This window comes from Manacus vitellinus, unplaced genomic scaffold (genome assembly GCF_001715985.3).
Source record: "Manacus vitellinus isolate BGI_N305 unplaced genomic scaffold, ASM171598v3 scaffold_12_pilon, whole genome shotgun sequence".
Lineage (NCBI taxonomy): Eukaryota > Metazoa > Chordata > Aves > Passeriformes > Pipridae > Manacus > Manacus vitellinus.
In genome coordinates, this window is record NW_021938949.1 from 6,094,589 (window position 1) to 6,114,504 (window position 19,916).

General features: G+C 53.7%; 1 protein-coding gene across 1 annotated transcript in view; it reads left to right on the top strand.

Moving 5' to 3' along the window:
* The window catches only part of LOC103761455 (ATP-sensitive inward rectifier potassium channel 12), a 28,816-nt gene extending 18,095 nt beyond the window's left edge, over window positions 1-10,721 (top strand). The window contains exon 2 of the mRNA XM_008928063.3: window positions 9,072-10,721. Within this exon, the coding sequence (XP_008926311.2) occupies window positions 9,230-10,519 (1,290 nt within the window). The 5' untranslated portion in view covers window positions 9,072-9,229 and the 3' untranslated portion in view covers window positions 10,520-10,721. The remainder of the gene's footprint in view (window positions 1-9,071) is intronic.
* The last annotated feature ends 9,195 nt before the right edge of the window (window positions 10,722-19,916 follow it).

Genomic DNA, 19,916 nt, shown 5'->3' on the forward strand with positions numbered 1-19,916 from the left:
GGGGGGACGTGTCACCGTGTCCCATCCTCCTCAATGCCACCAGACCTGGCCCCTGCCCCAGCCATGGGGTCCCTTCGCTCCATGCCCACCCGTTGCCACCACAGCACCCAGCTGTGCCAAGATGCTGCATGACATGTGGCTTTACCCCTCCAAGGGATGCTGGTGGGCAGGACTGGGACCCCAGGTGTTCTGCAGGCTGTCTTGGCTGGCAGCAGCATGCCACCATCTTTACCCTCCAAAACCTTCCCTTGACAGCATTTTGGTTTGGCTTGCTGGTGCCCTTCTCCTCATCATCCCATTTGTGCACGCACAGCAGTGCCCGGGCTCACCAACGTCAGGCTTTGCAATTGCCTTGTTCGTTGTAGGGTTGCCCAAGGACACATGTGGGGGTTGTTATTTTAGGGCTGGCCAAAAAAAAAAATAGGGATCCCTCCACTGCTGTTGTGATCCTGAAGTGTGTGCCTGAGTGAGCCATCCGTCAGTGATCTGTGCTGTGAAGAGGAGCGGGGAGGGGGGAACACAAGCAGATGTGCACCAAACCTTGATGGTTTAAAAATGACCTTATAAAATGCCTTAAATGCCCAGGTCTTTGCCTGCAGGGTCTGTGGCTGCTGGGCCTCTTAAGGAAGTGATGCACGACAGCACCCAAGGCTGGGGCACAGAAATAATGAGTTATTTTAGGGATCTCAGTGTGTGTCTGGTGGGTAACTTCATGGCCCTTCATTTCCACGTGAAAAGGGTTTCCCAGGCGAGGGGAGTGGCCTGGGAGGGACAGGGGGTGCCCTGGGTGGTGTCAGGGGGGTGTCCCTCAGGACCTCACCCCCAGGTTGTGGGGTACCAGCCTCGGCAGATGCCGACATCGGGCAGAGATTTGGGGTCGGGCTGAGAGGGCACCCAGGGCTGGTACCCGCGGGCAGGGAATGATGAGGATTAATTGAGTCTCTGATCTCTGATGGCGAGAGGGGATGGGGAGCATCGAGCCCCCCCGGCGTTACGCAACGCCTGTGCTAAATCTTCACTGCAGCAGATGAAGACGGTCCCCAAAATACCCTGCCCTGCCTTTGCTGCCCTTGCAGCTACTTGGGTTTGGGGTAATGCCTGAAGTCTGAGGGTGTCCATCTCTCCAGTGACATCAGGGAAGGGTGGAAAGGGCAGAAACATGAAGCCAGAAACCTGGTACCCCCCTGGAAAGGAGATTTCCAACAGTCTCATCTCGAGCAACGGGAACATTAAAGGGAGCCCTTGCAGGAATTAAGGCACTAAAACGCATGAACTGGTGTGGGCAGAGCCATGAGCTGAAGGAAAACTAGTAGCAGCAGAGCAGTGAAAAGGTCTTTTTCATCTTGAAGATGCCGGGCAGCACCATGTGTGTGCCAGGGGTGTTTGTCAACCCCAACGGAAAAGGAGGGGGACTTTTGTTCCTCTCCTGAGAAATGCTTAAAATGGGGTTTGTGTCATGGCCATCATTAAATGACAAGAACAAACTGATCTTGCCTTGGAACACGGACTACCTGGTCCCACCATCTGATCCCCCAGGTCTGAATGTGTCCCATGCTGGTCCTTCACATCCCAAAAATCTCCAAAAACCCCCTCAAGCTTCTTCTATTCCAACCCCCTGAGACCACTAAGTCATCTTGGGCTTCCTACCACTCTCGCGCCGCAATTTCCCTCCCTGCCCCTTGGAAATAGCACCGAAGGAGCACGTCCGCCTCGCTGGCGGTGGCTCCCCACGGCCAGAGCCGAGGTGCCAGCTCCTGTACATGTAGGGAAGAAGCGAGGCTGTAATCTGAGCTCGGGGGAAATTAGCCAGGACAGCGGCAAAGTCCCCGCTCGCTCGCTCGGCCGCCGGCATCAGGCTCAGCATCCGCGGCTCTCGCTGCCGTCGCGGGGTAAGTAGAGCCAGGAGGGCGGCTCTTCTCAAGCAGGGCATGTCCTTCCTCCCCATCTCCTCCCTTGCTGCTGGGGTTAACAGTGAAGTTTAGAGCTCTGCTGACACCTTAACCCATGGTGATGCTGGAATTAAAATGCTTCAGGGGTGGAAATGACAACTTCACCCTGGCACGGACACGGAGCCAGGAAAATCGCCTGATAGCGAAGCATGGTCTGTGTTTCTCACCAGGAGTTGAACAGTTGGCAATGCTTGGATTGAGCAGGAATAGTAGTGGGTTTAAAGCCCAAAAAAGAGTGGAGGGTACTGATGAGAGGTTGATGGCTCAGCCTTGCTTACATCCCATCTCCCCTTGGGATCCTGGTTCTCCTGGTCATTCTGCTCCTTTCCATGCCAATTCCCAGCTGGAATTCCACCATGGGGAGAGCAGTGTTGAGTGCCTCAGTGTTGCTTTCCCCACAGCTCACAGCTCCTGCTGGCAGCTCCATCACTCCCAACCTGTCGTTGCACCTTCAGGATAAACATTTCCTGGGCGCGGGCTCTGCCCACACACGGGATTTCCCTCGAGCAGGAGACATGGCTCCTGGAGTAGGGGGGTTTGTGTTGGGTGAGAGCAAGGAAAAAAACACTTTGGGGGTTTTGGGAAAGAGACCTGGATGGGATCTGGGCAAGCAGGAGGTGCGGGATGAGTCCTGCTGTGGGCTGAAAAGGGCTGAATGGCTTCAGATCCATCATCTTTTGCCTCTGACCCCAAGGTGTGAGAGAGCTCTTGAAATGTCTGTGATATCCCAGGTGTGCTTCCAAGCACTCCTCTGGCTCTACCTTCAGGATAGGAGCCCCTCAGCTCTGTGTCCCTCAGCTCATCTCCATCTGGTTGGTGATAAAATCCACTTGGAGACATTTGCCCTTTCTGTCCTGCTTTTCCCTTTCTTCCCACGGTGGTTTTTAGCAGCTGGGTGCTCCCGCCTTGGTCAGGGCCAGAGCTGGGACGGGGTTGTTGCTTATCCCCTGAGCCTCTTGGCATGTGCTAGATGGGAACCTGCCATTCCCAATGGAAATCCATGTCCCTGCAGAGGCCCCAGTAATGGTAGACAGGAGCGTGACTGGCTGATTCCAGCTCTGCCATCATCTGCCTCAGCCCCATTGCTGGGGAGGGTTTGGGGATGGGGATGGAGCCCAGCATGTATCCAGATTTGGGAGCATGCAGGAGGGATCAGGGCCATATGATGGAGATGGCCAAGATCACCCATCCACCCAAGAAATCCTCTGGCCTACGTGGTCCAGGGATGGAGATTTTTGGGAGGGAGGCACCCACCACAGCCTGGGCAGGGAACAGGACTTTCCTGGGGACTTGCACAACCCACCGGCACCCTGGGCACAGCTGAGCTGGGTGATATTTCAGTTCAAAGCCCCAGACACCTCCCAGCCATAAATCCCACCCGATGGACTCCTCTTCACCCTCCAAAGATGCTGCTGATGCAGCATCAACCATCTCCTTCACTGGAGTCCCGACCACAGCAGCTCTGGGTGGCTCCCAGGACACTGGTCACCCTGGCAGGACATGGGGAGCAGGGACAGGAGGTTGCCACTGCAGAACCTTAATTCCCAGGACCGTGGGGCTTCCGGGAGCAGATCTCTGACACCCTGCAGGACAAATCCTGCTGGGTGCAGGGTCTGGAGCATCAGCAGGCAGGGAAGCCTCCCCTCCCCCTCACTAAATCCCTTCCCCGGCGCAGGACAGTAGGTTACGGGACTTGACCAGAGGTTGGATTTAAGGAGATTACAATTTCTCCCCCAGGATAATCTAGAAATTCAATTAAAACTCTCTGTCTCTTGCCCGGGCTGCAGCAGGGCCACGGGGCATCCTGTGCCCTGCAGCCATGGCCGGGGAGCGCTGGGGAGACCCCCCAGGGCACACACCAGGTAAGGGCTGACCCCCTCCTCCGGGATCCGGCCAGAGAACACCCTGCCTGGGGAGTAGCTGGTGCTCTGCCCCTTCCCAGGGTGATTTCCTGGGGTATTAACACCCGTCCCCCGAGCCAGGGCAGCTGAGGGGGCTGCGGGGAGGGGTATGAGGGTACCCCAGAGGTTTGGGTGGGTGTCACAGGAACAGGGCAATCTGGCTGCATCCCTGGGCTTTTGAGGCATCCTTCGGCAGCCCCTGGTGCAGGTGGTCTCTGCCAAGGCCTGCACCTCCCCTTGCCCTCATCCTTAACCCCAGCCATGTCCCGCTGTCCAGCCGTATGGATTCGAGCAGATGGAAAAACAGCCAGTGTTTCCCAGGCAGGCAAGATGGGATTTCAGGACCTGAGGATTTGCAGAGCTGGCTGCAGGTTGGGATGGCTGTGGGAGCTGCAGCATTCCCTGACACTGCAGCTGGGCAGGGGGTGCATCACCTGGGAGTGGTGGGGGCAGCAGGGCTGGATGTTTAGCCCTGGGGTCCTGTCACTGTCACAGGATGTGGGCGCTGGAGCAGGGCCAGGTGCTGGAGCTGGAACAGACATGGAGGCAGCCAGACCGGAATGCTCAGTCCCCTCATTGTGTCATGGAGTTGGGGACCAACAGTGTGCTCAGTGCAGCCTCCAAAAGGATCTTTCCCAGGAGCTCCCTGATCACATTTATCAGGAGTTTGAGGGTGCTTAAGCACAAGCCTGTCACTCTGCAGAGGCCACCTGGCCCCAGCAGTGATGAACGCTGCACGTGGCCCTTTTCCCTCCTCCCATGCCCGTGGCATCCACACGTGGCTCAGGGGGACAGGGATGAGCCAGCATCTCTCCAGGCACCCCGTCACCTCCGGTCTTCCCACCGAGGGCCTTCCTTTTCCCACGTGCCTCAGTTTCCCTTCTGCATTTGCCATCAAGGCTGGCAGACAGCGATTTCTGAGCTGCTCACTGGCATTAGGGGGTTGTGTGTGGGGGTCCAGCAGAAGGCTGTGTGCCCATGGCTGTTTTCTACCTGTGTCCCTGCCAAAACAGAGCAGGTTTTTCTCATTAGGGATGCACTGTGGTAGCAGCCTCTTGCCTGTCCTCCCTGGCAGTGGAGGGGAAACAGGGAGCCGTCTATTCTCCAGATACATTGTGAGATATACTGGCCCTGCCTCGTGCTGACCCTTAATTTATTGGAAGTGCTCAAAGACAGGGCGTCAGAGGACGGAGTTATTCAGGCACTGGTGCTGCCCCAGCACAGCTCGGGGAGCCCCCAGCTCTGCTGCTCTCCCCTCGCCTTGTGGGTGCTCAGTGCCGGGTCACTTTGTTGGGACGGGATGAGCAGGAGGGACTTGGACACCCTTGGCTGAGAGGTCTGAGGTCGGGAGCAGAGCTCCCTCCTCGCCGCTGACATTGCTGTCCTGCCGCTGGGCCATGAAGGGCATCTCTGCAGGAGATAGCAGCGCTATCTCCCGGCGCAGGGCAGTGTTACTCCCGGCACAGGGCAGGCAGCAGCTCCGAGTGTGACCTCCTCACACCGACCCCTCCCACACGGTCACCTCTCCAGACCTGCGTCCCCAAACTCAGCTCCTCCAAGTCCCCGCCGGGCCGATTCCACCTGAACACAGCCTGTTTGCCTGCACAATTCCATGAGAAAATCAGTGCTGGGAGGATGCAAGAGTAGGGGGGCAGCCCTGATGGCTCCAAAAAGCATCCCCTCCAGAGGTACAGGGAAAGGTGTGATGATAAATCGCATTGACACATTCAGCCGGCTCTAAGTAATGACTTCCCTGGCACCCGACACATTTTCCCAGCGTGCTGGCTGTTCCTAATATTGTTGTAACATTTAACATCCCCTTTTAAAAAAAAAAATAAAATAAATAAAATTAAACTGTGCAGTTGGCAGATTGTTGGAGACACTTGGATTCTCTGCGGGAAACCGCTCCGCGGTGGGAGTCGGGTTGCTGCAGTTTCGTGGCAGGAGTTGTTGCCTCTTGTGTCAGCTCATTAGCTGGGGCAGTCCGTGGCGTCACTGCCTTTGGAGCCACGGGGAGCCAGGGGCCGTTCATTCCCGAAACTAATGTTATGAGCCTGTTTTGTTTCCGGCGTGTTAACACTATTAGAGCTGCACAGGACACGTGGCACGAGCAGCAGGGGATGGTCCCGGTCCTGCCCGGCACCCAGCATGGGCTTGTCCGCACTGAAGCTGGGCTGGGAATGGGATTAATGGGCAGTGATTATGAGGGGAAGTTTTGGGTTTGTTCCTGTGAGGTAAAACTTTGATGGTCAGGGGTGTGAAACTCCTGGGAAGGAGGCAGGGAGGGGGATGTTACCCCCCTGTAACACCTCCACCAGCCCCCTGGGGCAGTGCTGGTTGTGGGGAGGTGCCAGGGTGATGCTGGAGGATGCACTCCTGACCCAAGGAGATGTAAGGTGACCATGGGGACATGGTCGCCAGCTGGTCCCTCATCAGAGCCTGTCCATCCATGAGTTTCCAAGTGCATGAGCCCTCTCCCGGCCCGAGCCTCCCACAGTGGCAGCGTGGGGCTCCAGCCTTCAAATTTAAACCAAACCAGAAATTCGGCTTCCAGCAAACTCGAGAAAGTGTATTTCCAAACAAAACTGTGCTAAATAAAGCACGAGCCGCAGGCGGCCTCCTGCTCCGGCAGATCCACTTTGCTGCCTTTATTTAGCTGCTGTCTCCCCATGGTGCCCCTGCTGGCCCGGGATGGGGGGAGTGGTTGGTCCTCCCAGGAGCTCTGGTTCTTCGGGAAGGACTCAGTCCCCTGGCCTTGGGGAACAATGGGGACATGGGCTTTGTCACAAGAGCTGCCCTGTACCCAAAACAATGTCAGACCCTTAGGTCTGTCCTGGCATTGTCCTGCAGCAGAGGGGTCCCTGAAACCCTCTGTGACATGGGAGGAGGGGGAGGAAAGGGAAGGAGGGAAGGAAGGAAGGAAGGAAAAAAAAAGAAGGAAGAAAGGAAGAGAGAGAGAAAGCAAAAATGGAGGAAAGGAAGAAGGGATGGGGAAAAGGGTGCAGGCAGGGGGGAGCAGTAGTGGTGACTGGGGAGCAAGAGGGTCCCTGGGAACCTCACCCCAGGTAAAGGCAGGGCTGCTGCCTCCTCAGTCACCCGGGCACATCTCCCCTTCCAGCACAGTTAATCCAGACCCCAGCTAATCCTCTCGCAGGTCACTGGGAGCTCACTGCATTTTGTTGACTTCTCAAATGCATCTAGAATTAATTAAAAAAAAACAACTCTAAATTCATCCTGTGGCAAAAGCACTCAGCACGTTCCATGGGGCGAGCTGGAGGGGTGACAGAGGAGCAGCCTCTTCTGGTCCCACATACTCAGCTCTCATTAAAAAAAAGAGGAGAGAAATTATTGGATGTAGTCAGGATGATCAGGAGGAAGATTTGGGATGAGAGACCAGGTTGGAGTTGGGCAGTATGAACCTGCAGCTGGCCTGACAGATCAGATCTGAAAGGCCACTTTGGTCCCATATGACTTCTATTGACTATAGGGTTGTAAATATTGCCCATTAACATTAACTGTTTGTGCCTTTTTTATTATTTCCCGTGTCTCTAAGGAGGGAAAGGCTCTCATGCTTATGGCCCCAGTCATGTGCAAGCAATCCTTTGGTCTGCTGAGGCGCCAACAAACAACTGTGGCATTTGAAAAATCAACTTTGTGGATAAAAAATGGTTGTGCCCAGATCGGAGCAGGCAGAAATGTGTTGCTTGGTGTAAGGTGGTGGCACACATGGATTTGTGCCCAGCACCTGGGAGGTTTGGGCAGTGCTCTTGCTTGTGGTGTTGAGCTTCTGGAGGGATTCCTGTTTCCCAAGCTGAATTTGGGGAGCATTTCAGCAAAAGGCAGTCCAGGGTATCACTGTGAGCCGGGTTGATGCAGCCCCAGGCAGGTTGTGCCTGGCAATGCTCCCTGGTGCTGGTCACTGTGTAATGGAAAGGGTGTGCTTGTCCCAGTGTGTCCCCAGGCGCTGGAGCTGATTGCAGGAATCGACTGCATTGAGCGGGCCAGCGGATCCGGCACAGCACGTACGGCCCGGCGGGTTCACCTCTGCCCCCAGGCAGGAGCTGCTGCCTCTGCTGCGAGGACAGGGTGTCGTGGGGGGCTCTGCACCTGATCCCTCACCACATTGTTGCCCTGTGAAGGTCTCAGTGCCAGCAAGGTGGTTCCATCCCCAGTAACACATCCCATGGCACTAAATAAGAGGTGACCTGTGGCAGGAGATGGTTTGAGGAGTGTTCCTGCAGTGCCATCTCTTTGGGGTGCTTGGGATGTGCCACAGGGCTTCTCCACAATCCTGCCCACTCTCTGATGCAGCCCTATGAGGGGCTGGGGGCATCCAGCAGCCTGGCAGGGTTCCACTGGGTTCCCCCACCACAGGTTCACCTGCACTGAGGAGCCCACCCAGCTTGGGCCACCTCCCCAGTGTCCATGTCACCTCTCTCCCAGGCAAAGTTGAGTGTAGGTCTTTGACCCTGCAGCTGAACCCTCCAGAAGGGACCAAAACAGCTCCCCCTTCCCAAGTGGCAGCTGTTCCTTCATAAGGTTTGGCCAGCAAAACCCATCTGTGACCGTAGATGGCTCCATGTCCCAGTGGATACGTTGGGAAAGTTGCTCCTCAGGACATCTGCCCCTAGCGAGTGCCTTCCCGGGGCCTTCTCCAACCAGCTGCACGTTGGCTGTGTCCTCTCCCATCCTTGGGCAGGAGGACAGAGGTTAAATCCACATCTCCCTGTGCTTTCCCTTGACCCCAGAAGAGCCGGTGCTGGGAGGTCAGGCGCTGGGCTGGGCATTGATCCATCTGGCAGGGGCAATGTGAACCGAAGGAGCTGCTTCCGGATGTACCTTTATTGATATCGGTGTCCTGAGGAGAGCAGCTCTGCCTCTCTGCTTGCCTCTCCAGCTGCAGAGTTCATGAGAAAATGGAGCTGGAGAAATTCCAGTGCTACCCAAGGTTTTTCATCCACTGGAGTCGTTGAGGGTTCCACAAATGCTGCATCACTCCAGCAAGGTTTCCTCACTCAGTTTGTACTACGAAAGAACAAAATCTAAGACATTCTTCCTTCCTCCTCTGTGTTTTTTGGGAGCAGCCTGTCCATAGAAGGAAGAGTTAGGGCAGTGGAGGGGTTGTCACTCAACATGTACCCCATCAGGCCCATGGCCAAAGAGCCCCTTGGGTCCCACTGCCATGAGAGGTAACGGCCGTGTCTTTGTTTTCTCATTGCAGAGCCTCTCACAGGATCAGCGTGGTGACGTGGCAGCCAAGACGAGGAATTTTGGGACTTCCCTTCCACCGCAACAGAATCTGGGGGGTGGGCAGGGGTGGGTCAGGGGGACACTGGGAATCGCAGGACCCTTCACCTTCACTGTGGGCTTGGCTCAGGGATGACCACAGGCAGAGTCAACCCTTACAGCATCGTGTCCTCCGAGGAAGACGGGCTGAGGTTGACCACCATGCCAGGTATCAACGGCTTTGGCAACGGGAAAATCCACACCAGGAGGAAATGCAGAAACAGGTTTGTAAAGAAGAACGGTCAGTGCAACGTGGAGTTCACCAACATGGATGACAAACCACAGAGGTACATTGCAGACATGTTCACCACGTGCGTTGACATCCGCTGGAGGTATATGCTCTTGCTCTTTTCCCTGGCGTTTCTGGTGTCCTGGTTATTGTTTGGGCTGATTTTCTGGTTAATTGCACTCATTCATGGAGACCTAGAAAACCCGGGTGGAGACGATACCTTCAAGCCTTGCGTTCTGCAGGTCAATGGCTTTGTGGCTGCTTTTCTGTTCTCCATTGAGACCCAAACGACTATTGGTTACGGCTTCCGCTGCGTGACGGAGGAGTGTCCGCTCGCGGTCTTCATGGTGGTGGTTCAGTCCATCGTGGGCTGTATAATTGACTCTTTCATGATTGGTGCAATAATGGCAAAAATGGCCAGGCCCAAAAAAAGGGCCCAGACATTACTTTTCAGCCATAATGCAGTAGTGGCAATGAGAGATGGAAAACTCTGCCTGATGTGGAGAGTTGGGAACCTCCGTAAAAGCCACATAGTAGAAGCCCACGTACGAGCTCAGCTAATTAAGCCCAGGATCACAGAGGAAGGGGAATACATACCCCTCGACCAAATAGACATCGACGTGGGGTTTGATAAAGGCTTGGACCGTATTTTCTTGGTGTCCCCCATCACCATTCTCCACGAGATCAACGAAGACAGCCCCTTGTTTGGGATCAGCCGCCAGGACTTGGAGACAGATGACTTTGAGATCGTCGTCATCCTGGAAGGCATGGTAGAAGCCACAGCCATGACGACGCAAGCTCGGAGCTCCTACCTGGCCAGTGAGATCCTCTGGGGCCACCGCTTCGAGCCCGTCCTATTTGAGGAGAAAAACCAGTACAAAGTAGACTATTCCCACTTCCACAAAACCTATGAGGTCCCGTCCACGCCACGCTGCAGCGCCAAGGACTTGGTGGAGAACAAATTCCTGCTGCCCAGCACCAACTCCTTCTGCTACGAGAACGAGCTGGCCTTCATGAGCCGCGACGAGGAAGAGGAAGACGATGACAGCCGGGGTTTGGAGGACATCAGCCCTGACAACAGGCACGAGTTCGACAGGCTTCAAGCCACAATAGCGTTGGATCAACGGTCGTACAGGAGGGAGTCGGAAATATGACTCTTGGTCCTTCCGCTGACTTTTCCAAGGGTATTTTTTTTCCTTCCTCTAATCTCTTCCCCTAAAACCCGCTCAAAATTATGCAGAACAATGCAAGTGCCATAGGAATGCTTGAGAAATTAGTCTCGTTCATAGTTTTCAGTTTCATCGCAATAACCACTGAGCGGTCTGCAGGAGGGGACGGTGGCAGCCCACGGCGCGTGTCCCGGCGCCCGCGCCCGCGGCGGGGCCGGCGGCTGCGGGGGGCGGACAGACGGACGGATGGATGGACAGATGAAGAGAGGAGGTTCCGTGGGGCGCGAGCAGGCGCTGGCCCCACACGGCCCCGCGGGGCTTTGCTCCCCCCCGCGGGGGAAAACGCCAGCCTTGTCTTGGAGCTGAGCACTGCGAGATCCAAAAAAGAGGAAATATCAGGAAACGAATCTTACTCTCTCTTTCTCTTTCTAGTTTTTTTTTTTTTTTCCTTTTATTTTTTAACTGAGCAGCAACAACAAAAAAAAATTGCTCCTTCGGCAGGTGGTCTGGTTCAGTTGCACAAGAACAACACTTGAAATAACATGCAACGTTAACGTACTTCTTTTTAATTTGGGGAAAAAACGGGGGAGGGAGGTGAGAGGGTTTTTAATTTTTTCACCGAACCGTTTGGGAGACTGTTTACCAAAATAATAATAATAATAATTATTATAATTATAACAATAATAATAATAATAATATTAAATCTGAAAGAAGTCATTCAGTATTTTTTAAAAATGAACAAGGGAATGAAGAAGCCACTGGGGTCCTTTGAGGGGGTGACTTGTTGGGCAGATGCAAGAGCTAGAAGTCAAGACTGCACCCAATTTTGAGGTGTTTGTTTTCCACTGGCATGGTTTCATAGGCAGAAAACAGATGTAAGTGACTGGAGGTCTGTGGCAGTGAAAGCAAGTAGAGGAATTACTGGCAAAGGAGGTAATAAGGATAAGAAGGACTGTGATAGAAAAAAGCATTGTAAACACAGTAATTAGCCAATATCTGGAAATACTGATTTTCAGGGTGGAAATGGGGTCTGGAACATCAGCTGCTGAGTGTTGGGACTCCCCCAAAATCTCTGATGGGGAATTCATAAATTCCATCATGACTGGGACAAAATAATGAGAAGCACAAAAAGGAGAGTGGAAAGCTGTCCAAATTGGGTATTTTCCCACCTTTCCAACCAATTTGGTATTTTATTCCTTGAAGAATATTTTTAAACATGGAAACCAATGTGAAAGTCATGTCGTAGGGTTGCACTTCTTCTAACACGGGAGCCACCTCTGTACCGGGGCTGGGATTTATGAATTCCCTATTCACCAGAAGGTCCTGCTTCAGAGGCAGATGTTTTTCCCAAAACAAGAGATGCCAGTCGAGAAAATCACCCAGTCTTGAGCTTCAACCCACCCCTGTGTCCCAGCCTCAAGGTGGATTGTGCCTTAGAGATGCGAACTCATCCCGCACCCCCGCCCTCCTCCACAGCACCCCTTTTGCACCCCCTCACTGGGGCACGTTTCCTTTGCTCTGCAGCACCCACATCCCCTCATCCACTGTGTTTTAGGCTGGCCTTGGTGACAAGCTGGCTTAGCTTTTGCTCCAGCACAGGGCAAACCAGCCCATGCATGGGAAGCCTTCGCTCCTGCCCTGCTCCCCATTGTTGCACAGAGGGAAGGAGTCGGGAAGATGCAGGTTGTGGGTCCCTTCATCCATCCATGCTGCTCATTGGTGCTCTGGGAGCCAAAATCCAGCTCCCTGCTCCCTGTGGCCATGGGAAAAGCTTTGTAGCCGTGTGCATCCCACATCCAACCCTGGGCATGGAGCCCTGGCAGCACCCATGCTTGGGGAGAAGGGCTCGAGAGCGGGGTCCTCTGCCGTGTTTGGGCTGTGACGGGCTCCCGGTGCTTTCCTCCCCCCAGCCCACGTCAGTGAAGCCATGTCCTGGAGCCATAACTTGCTGTGGTGTGTCCAAACACGGGTGGCAGAGGCAGGATTTGTTCTGTGTCCCCATCCCCATCTCCTTCTTGCCAAGGGCTCTAGGGATGGGATACTCCAGGGTGTCCCCCTGCCCCGTGCCACCGAGCACCCTGTTGGGCACTGGGACTTCATCCCTGCGGAGATTCTTCCCACCAGTGTCCATCACTGTCACCCCATGCTGCCAACCAAGGGGCTGCATCATTTTTGGCTGCCCCTAAAAACTGGCCACTGGGAGAAAACATCCCCAGGGGCAGTGCTGGGAGGCAGCTTTTTCAGCACTGAGTGCCCTGGATGGGTTGTCCCCAAAAGTGGGGACACGTAGGGATGTGCCACTGAGCTCCAACCATGGCATTTATGTTTCTGAGGCAGCGAAGGTGGATGCCATCCCATCACCAGTCCCTTTGCTCCCAGGGGGGAGAGGTTTGCCCCTCACTTTTTGCACCATAGCATCTGGGGGGTTGGGAAGGATGCGGGGGGGGAGGGGCAGAGAGATTTTGTGTGAGCACTACTTATTTATTTTTTTAAAAAAATGCTTTTAAGTGGTTTTAGGTTCTTTTGAATAAATAATAATTATTACAAAAAAAACAAAAACAAAAACAAAAAAAGGTGCACATCTTGCTGCTGTAGAGTTCTCAGAGGGTTAATTTCTTTATATATATATATATATATCACAGTAAATATTTGTATAAAAACAAAAGAGAAATAGAGATGTCTTTAAGTAAATTATTGCTTTTAAAGAAACTTCTATGATTGTACAGTGTTACCTGGGAGAATAGAATAATATATACAGATGTATTTTTAAACTGCTGTGTGGGAGGATGTGAACTGGGATGGGGAGTGCCCGAGGCTGAAAGGGTGAGGGGGTTTTGGACCCTCCCCGGACCCTGTTCACTCACTCCCTGCCCCAAACCCTGCTAGTGAGGGTCTAGCTCTGGTGAGACGTCGTAAATATACTGTATAGTCCTTGTCCTGGCCATGGACCACGCTGGTACATAGTGTATTAATATTATTTTTGCCTACCTGTGAGTGCTCTGAGCTACTGGTCTTTTTTCCTACCATCAGGGAGCATCAGGAAGGCTGCCCAGCCATAGTTTCAATCCCATAAATTGTCAAAGAAAGTGGTAAAAAAGAAAAACAAGGTGAAGGAAGCACTTCCCTTCCCTGGAGGGGCTGGGAAGGCACAGGGCTGCTCTCGGCGTGGGGTTTTGGTGTTGGTCACAGCACGGATGAGCAGCATCCCTGTGGGAAGGGGTTTGGAGTCGAGCGAGGGGAAATGTCCCCCCCAAAACAGCCGCCGGCCATTTCCTTCAGCGAACCGGCTCCATCCTTGGAGTTAACTCCAGCATTACACTTGATCCTTGGAGGATGGCAGCAGCCCGAGAAAGGAGAGAGCCGCTAATCCTCTTGGCCAGCCTCCCGTAGGGTTTGCCCTCGGCCAGGGCTCGGGGCAGCTCCGGCGGCAGCAGCCACCCTGGTTGGGGACCAGGGGCTGGACCTGCTGCTGCTCCCACTTGGCTTCACCCCACAGAGATGCACCAGTGAGAGCAGGGAGCCACAGCCCTGCACCCCAAATCCACCTCTGGAAAGAGCATCCTGTGCCCTGCCAGGCGCAGGGTCCCCACTGGGCCGGGCAGGGGGTGCCTGGGGCTGGGGGCTGTCGGGACAAGCCTTAGCTTCTCACCACCCAGTTTAGTGCACTTAGTCTTTTCGGGCTGGGACAATCACTTAGCGCTCAACCTTTCGCGATTCGGTGCCTGCTTGACCTTCAAACCTTTTGTAGGAGATGATTTCAGAGCCACCTTTTCTATCTTTAATAAGGCAGAACAAATACGTTTATTTTTAAACCCTCCTGCTCTTTCCTTTCCTCTCGTGCTGACAACCAAAAGAATCCCCTCTGTGTGTTTCCCCCTCTCATTTCTTGCACACTGCAATGAGTGTGTGACAGCTGGGTGTGGCACTCCGGCCCCATCCCGCTCTCACCCCCCCCCCCCCCCAGTTAGAATGCCTTTGGCCACGGGGGGTTGGGCACAGGGGCAAAGGACCGGATTGCGTTAATGGCAGGGGTGGGATGTGGGGATGGTGCCCCCAGCCATATGCTGCCCCATGACCCCTTGTCCACCAGCTGTGCACAGTGTCCTGCCACCACACTCCCAGGGTGCCCATCTTTCCTCCATCCCCCCCAAACACACCCCAGTGCTCCCCCAGGCTTGGTCCCACGTGGTCTGGGGGCCGGGACCCGGAATTAGTTCACACAGGCAGGTTGGCAGCTGGGAGCACTGGTTTCCCAGGGGTAAAACACTGACTCTGTTCGCTGGGGCGATGGTGGTAGAGAAACCGAGGGATGCAATGAAGTATCTGTACCTTTTCCACCTTTGGTGTTTCTCTGTCTCATTGCACATATATTTGAGATATATGTGACAATGTATATATATATTTGTAAAATGTATTTCAGATGACAAAACTGGCTAATTTTATGTTATTTTAAATATATTATATATATTATATATAAGAGTCTCCAAAAGATATAAATAGACTAGAGAAAATAATATAAATATGTAATAAATGTATTTTGATCTATTTAAAATATCTCGCGTCGTGATGTGTATTTTAAAGATCCTAGGGAAGTGTCTGCCTGTAGCCAACTTCCAACGTGGTTCTAAGTCTGTCAGTTGTCACACATACAGGATGTATGTGGAGCAAACTTTGAGCAAGACTTTGAGCAAGACTGGGGCCAGCAGGACAAACAGAGATTTATTTTTTTTTTAAGAGCTTTTTAGCAAATATCCGTTCTGCTGCCTCCAGGTCAGAGCAGAAGCCACGCACCTGAATTTTCCTTGTTGTCCTGCAGGAAAGATGATTTTCCTCCCTGCATGGGAAGGGGCTGCAGGGATGTTTGGCAGCACGGGGGGCTCTGCAGGGTCCCCCCTTCCCGCATGGCCTCATCCATGAGTACCACTTGCTCCACTGCACTTCCTGATGGGATTTATCCAGGGGACAAGATCAGCTCAGCCATGCAGGGAGCCCGGAGATGGGAAAATGACCAGGCAGAACGAGCCCAGTCACCTGAGACTGACCCAACAAATCTTCCTGGAGCGACCTTGGTCCCCCTTGGGCTCCAGGAGGATTTGTTTCCTACGGGCATTGCCTCCTGTGGGGACCTCAGGGGACATCACGTCGTGTCCAAGTGACAGTTTAAATGTCTTTAATGGTACGTCACGGCTGAAGGAGAGCGGAGAGAGTCTGTGGGATGCTATTTACAGAGAGGTTAATGGCCTGGTGGACACAGAGCCCCTGTATTTGCCATCCTGGATTTTCCTCCTGGCTTTTACACCTGGCTGCCGCAGGGAACGGGGCTCATGCACTGAAATAACCTGGAGAAATTCTTAATCATCATTCCTCGGGCTGGTCATGGGTCTCAATCCGGGTTGAGTGACTGGTGGCTGATAGTTTCCACCCACAGCCAATGGTCACTGGAGTCCCATCGGCTCCATCCCTTTCCCCATAAGGAAGTTTTCTACCCCTTAAAAAAAAAAATCCCTGCCAGCCACTCACTGTAATCACCACAGGAAGGGTCGGGGCTAAGCAAGACTTAAGAGCAAAGCCCATTTAATTTAGCAAAGGGGGACGCTGAGAGGTGACTTGATTACAGCATTTGTCATGGGTAGGATACACTGGTACAAAGAGGTAACTTAATCTACTAGGGAAAGGCATAATAACCACCTCTTCCTGGAAGCAGAAGCCAGACAAATCTATCTCTGAAATACGGAGAGATCTTTTAATAATGATTAGCTATTAGAACAAGCCACCAATCTCTGTCTCTTAATGCCTTTAAATCTGGACCAGATGCTTTTCTGGAAGCTTTTCTCCTGCCGAGGAGAGGGGCGGGGGCTCCTGAAGAAGGTAAGGGCCTGTTACAGGCAGGCAGGAGGTGAAATGGGAAAAACTCTACTCCAAAACACGGGCTGGATCTCAGAAAGGAAAATGCCAGGGAGGACGTGGGGGATGCTCTGGCAGGGCCCTGCCAGCATCTCTCCTGGGGACACGCCCCGGCCCGTGCAGCAGCTTCCCACGGCTCCCGTGCCCCCGCTCCCAGGGATCGCTTTGCCATGCGGCACTGACTCCTCGTGCAGCAGTTTGCACTACAAACCCCACCGCTTCATTTGTGGAAGCATTTAATGATTCAGGAGCCGGCAGCTCCCCGGGGATGGTTCCCACTGCCTCCAGAATTCCTCCCTCAGTGGCTGCTTGTAGCAGAAATCCCCAGGGAGCTGAGCTGGCGCTGGAACCTCGGGAAATGTGCTACCAGGGTGTTTGGTCCTGGCTTTATTTCAATCCAACCACCCTCACCTTTGGGGGTTAGAGCTGAACTGAGGCGTGGGAGCAGCAGGGATGGGAAGGCAGTGGGTGGCTCAGCAGGGAAGGACCTCTCTTACACCTCACAGGCACGGCTGGGATGTTTTTGGCAGGAATTGTAACCAATGGGATGAGGTTGGGGCTGTTTCTTAGCTGGCAACCTCCACAAGATGTTTGTAAATGCTAAAACCCTCACTTAACTCAGCATTGCACCAGCCCTCACTGACTGTTCTCCTGCCTCCTTCCCTTCAGCCTCAGGGGATCAGAGCATCTCTCTGTGCCCTTGCAGAGGATTTTGGCCTCCCCAAAAGCAGGGTGGCTTTTCATCGGCTTGGATGGGTTTGACTCAAACCCACTGAAATCTGTGGGGGCCAGACCCTTAGCAATAGGTAGAGAATAGGCAGAGGGGCTGGGAGCTCTGGGTTCCCATCAGATCCCCTCATCTCAGAAGGATGAAGGCAGGAACTTTGCCCTGGTCATGCTACTCTTCCATCCAGCCTGGAGTCATCCTCTCTCCTGGCTGCTCCAAGAACCTCAGACCCCAGAAGACCCTCCAAATTTGATCTCTTGCCCACCTAAGTTGCCCCAGTGCCATCTGGGGTGGCCAGGAGCATCTCAGGTACTGCAGGGTGAGACCCAGGGATGTTCTGGGTACCTCAGGGTGATACCCAGGGATGCTGGGTTGTCTCTGGGGGTAACCATAGTAACGGAGCAGCATCTCTGTTCTCCTGCTGGCAATTTGCTTTTTCATCCTGCATTAAGGTGGACCTTCTCCTGCTCCTTTCTCCCCCTCCGCCTGGCTGGAATGGCAATGCCAAGAGCTCTCCCACTGGGGGGCCAGCTCTTTCACCCCATCCCATGCCAGCTTTCAGCCCTCTGTATAACAGGATATTGTCAGGGAACCAGCCCCCAGTGCTTTGCAGGGAGTCCGGGAAGGCAGCAGCTGGAGTTTCTCCTTAACAGAGATTTATTATTGTGAGTGGGACAAAATTAGGGGTTTCCTTACACTTGTTGTTAAAAGGTCACTGTCAAGGTTAAAAACCTTAAATGATTTATTTTCTTTTAATTGTAAAATGCCTCTATTAGCAATAACATGCCGGCTTATTAATATGGATTGGATTTTTCAGCGCTGAATGTAATTATCACTCGTTAAGTACTTTGTTCACCTTTCACATTTCTCCTCACTCGGGGAAGGCAAACACATGAGTCAGCGTCCCTTTTTCTGTCATTTTTAGGCAGTTTTCGGTGACAAGCCGTTGTGAATCAGCACAATGCTGCAAAGTTCAGGTCACAAACTCTCACCACGATGCTGCTCCCGGGGAAAAATAGTGATTTTAAGGAGGAGGTGAAGGACACCCCCTGTCCTGATGCCAGGCTTTGGGGTAAGACCCCAAATTAATAAATCTGGAATCAAACTGGGCTTGATGGTGCTGATTTAAGGAAAAAAGCACAGAGGGGTTTCCAATGGGATATCAGGACTGTGGATGGCGATGGCAGAGACATATCCAAGGTGGTGAATCAACTCCCCTACTCCAGCCAGTCAATGTTCCCTCTCCTCTTCCCCTGCAGCTGGCACATTTATTTTGGCAATACCTCATCAGTGTGTAATGAAGCCTTCCCCTCTTTGCCCGATGACCCCAAGCATGACTCCAGTCCCCCAGGCTGAGGCGTTTCTCGCTGTCCCCTTCCAGGCTCCCTGCTCACAGGGCTGCCGCCCGAGTCTGGCTGGGGGCGCCGGACACTCTGGGATGGCATTAACGGGGGGATGACCCCAAAAGGCCGCTACCCGGGGACTGGCATCCCCGCCCCGGGGGCTTGCTGTCCGTTTGGGTTCGTGGCTGACTCAGCCCCAGATGGCTGCTGCGAGCGCTTATGTAACGGCGTGTTTTGGTGGGGGCCGGGGACGCGGTGCGCGGCGAGGAGGTGGGCGCGGGGGCGAGGGAGGGAACAGAGCTAAAGATAAGCCTGGCAGCTCTGACAGTGCTTTGCCGGGCCCCGCGGGAGCCGGCAGGGGAAAGGCTGCTGGGGATCGGGCACCGAGCTCGCAGCTACYGCAGCGGCGGCGGCGGCACCGTCCCGCTCCCCATCCCATCCCTGCATCCCGCTGCCAGGTGCTGCCTCCTCCCTGGGACCCGCCGGGCACAGCCACACCTCACCCTTTCCAGGTTCACCTCCCCGCAGCCTCTGCTCTGCCTCCCACAAACAGACCCCAAACAACCACTTTTCTTTACAACAGGGTTTTTTCCCCTACAACTGGGGTTTCCCCCCCCCGCTCCCCCTGCTGTTTCATGATCCGGGTGCAGCAGGGAAGTATTTTGGTAGCAGAACTGAACCAAACTGCATACTCTCCAAATCCTCTACCTCCATCAGTCCTTCTCTTCCTCCCTCCCTCCCCTCTGCTCCTCTGGTGCCTGCTGACCAGCACTGGAGCTTGCAATGAGAACAGAAAACTGATGTTATTTCTCTCAAAGGGATGTTTGGGGTGACCTTTGACCTCTGTAGAAGTCTTCCTCTTTCGCTGAGTTTACAATTTCAATGTAAACACAAAGATGACCCTTGTTTTAGGGGAGTTTTATTTTAAAGCTCTGGAGATTTGCTAAATAAAAACGGTTCTAATATGAAGGATGGGTGTGATGGCTCTTCTCAGGTGGGGCAGCTGCAGGGCTTGAGGCAGGTCATTAATAACCTGAGACCCTCCCTGGGTGGGTGCTGCATGTCCCTCAGTACTGGACTTGAAAATGCCCATGAAATTTCCAGGGATGGCATTTATTTGGCTGGAACCACCTTCCAGAGGAGTCTTGCCCAACCCCAACAGTGCTGAATGTGGATTTCATCCCCAAATCCCTTCTTTGCCTTCCATCAGCCCGAACACATGGGTACACGGCAACCCCAAGAAGCCTCGGAAGCTGCTTGAGAGCCCTGGAGCAAGGCAGATCCCTTATCCCTGGAGGGATTCCTGGATGGCTGGGGGTCCCTGCTGCAGGAGGGATGGAGAAGGGCCCTGGCCATGTCCTGGTGAGTGGGACATCATCTGCTGAGCGCTCCATACGGCAGCAGCACA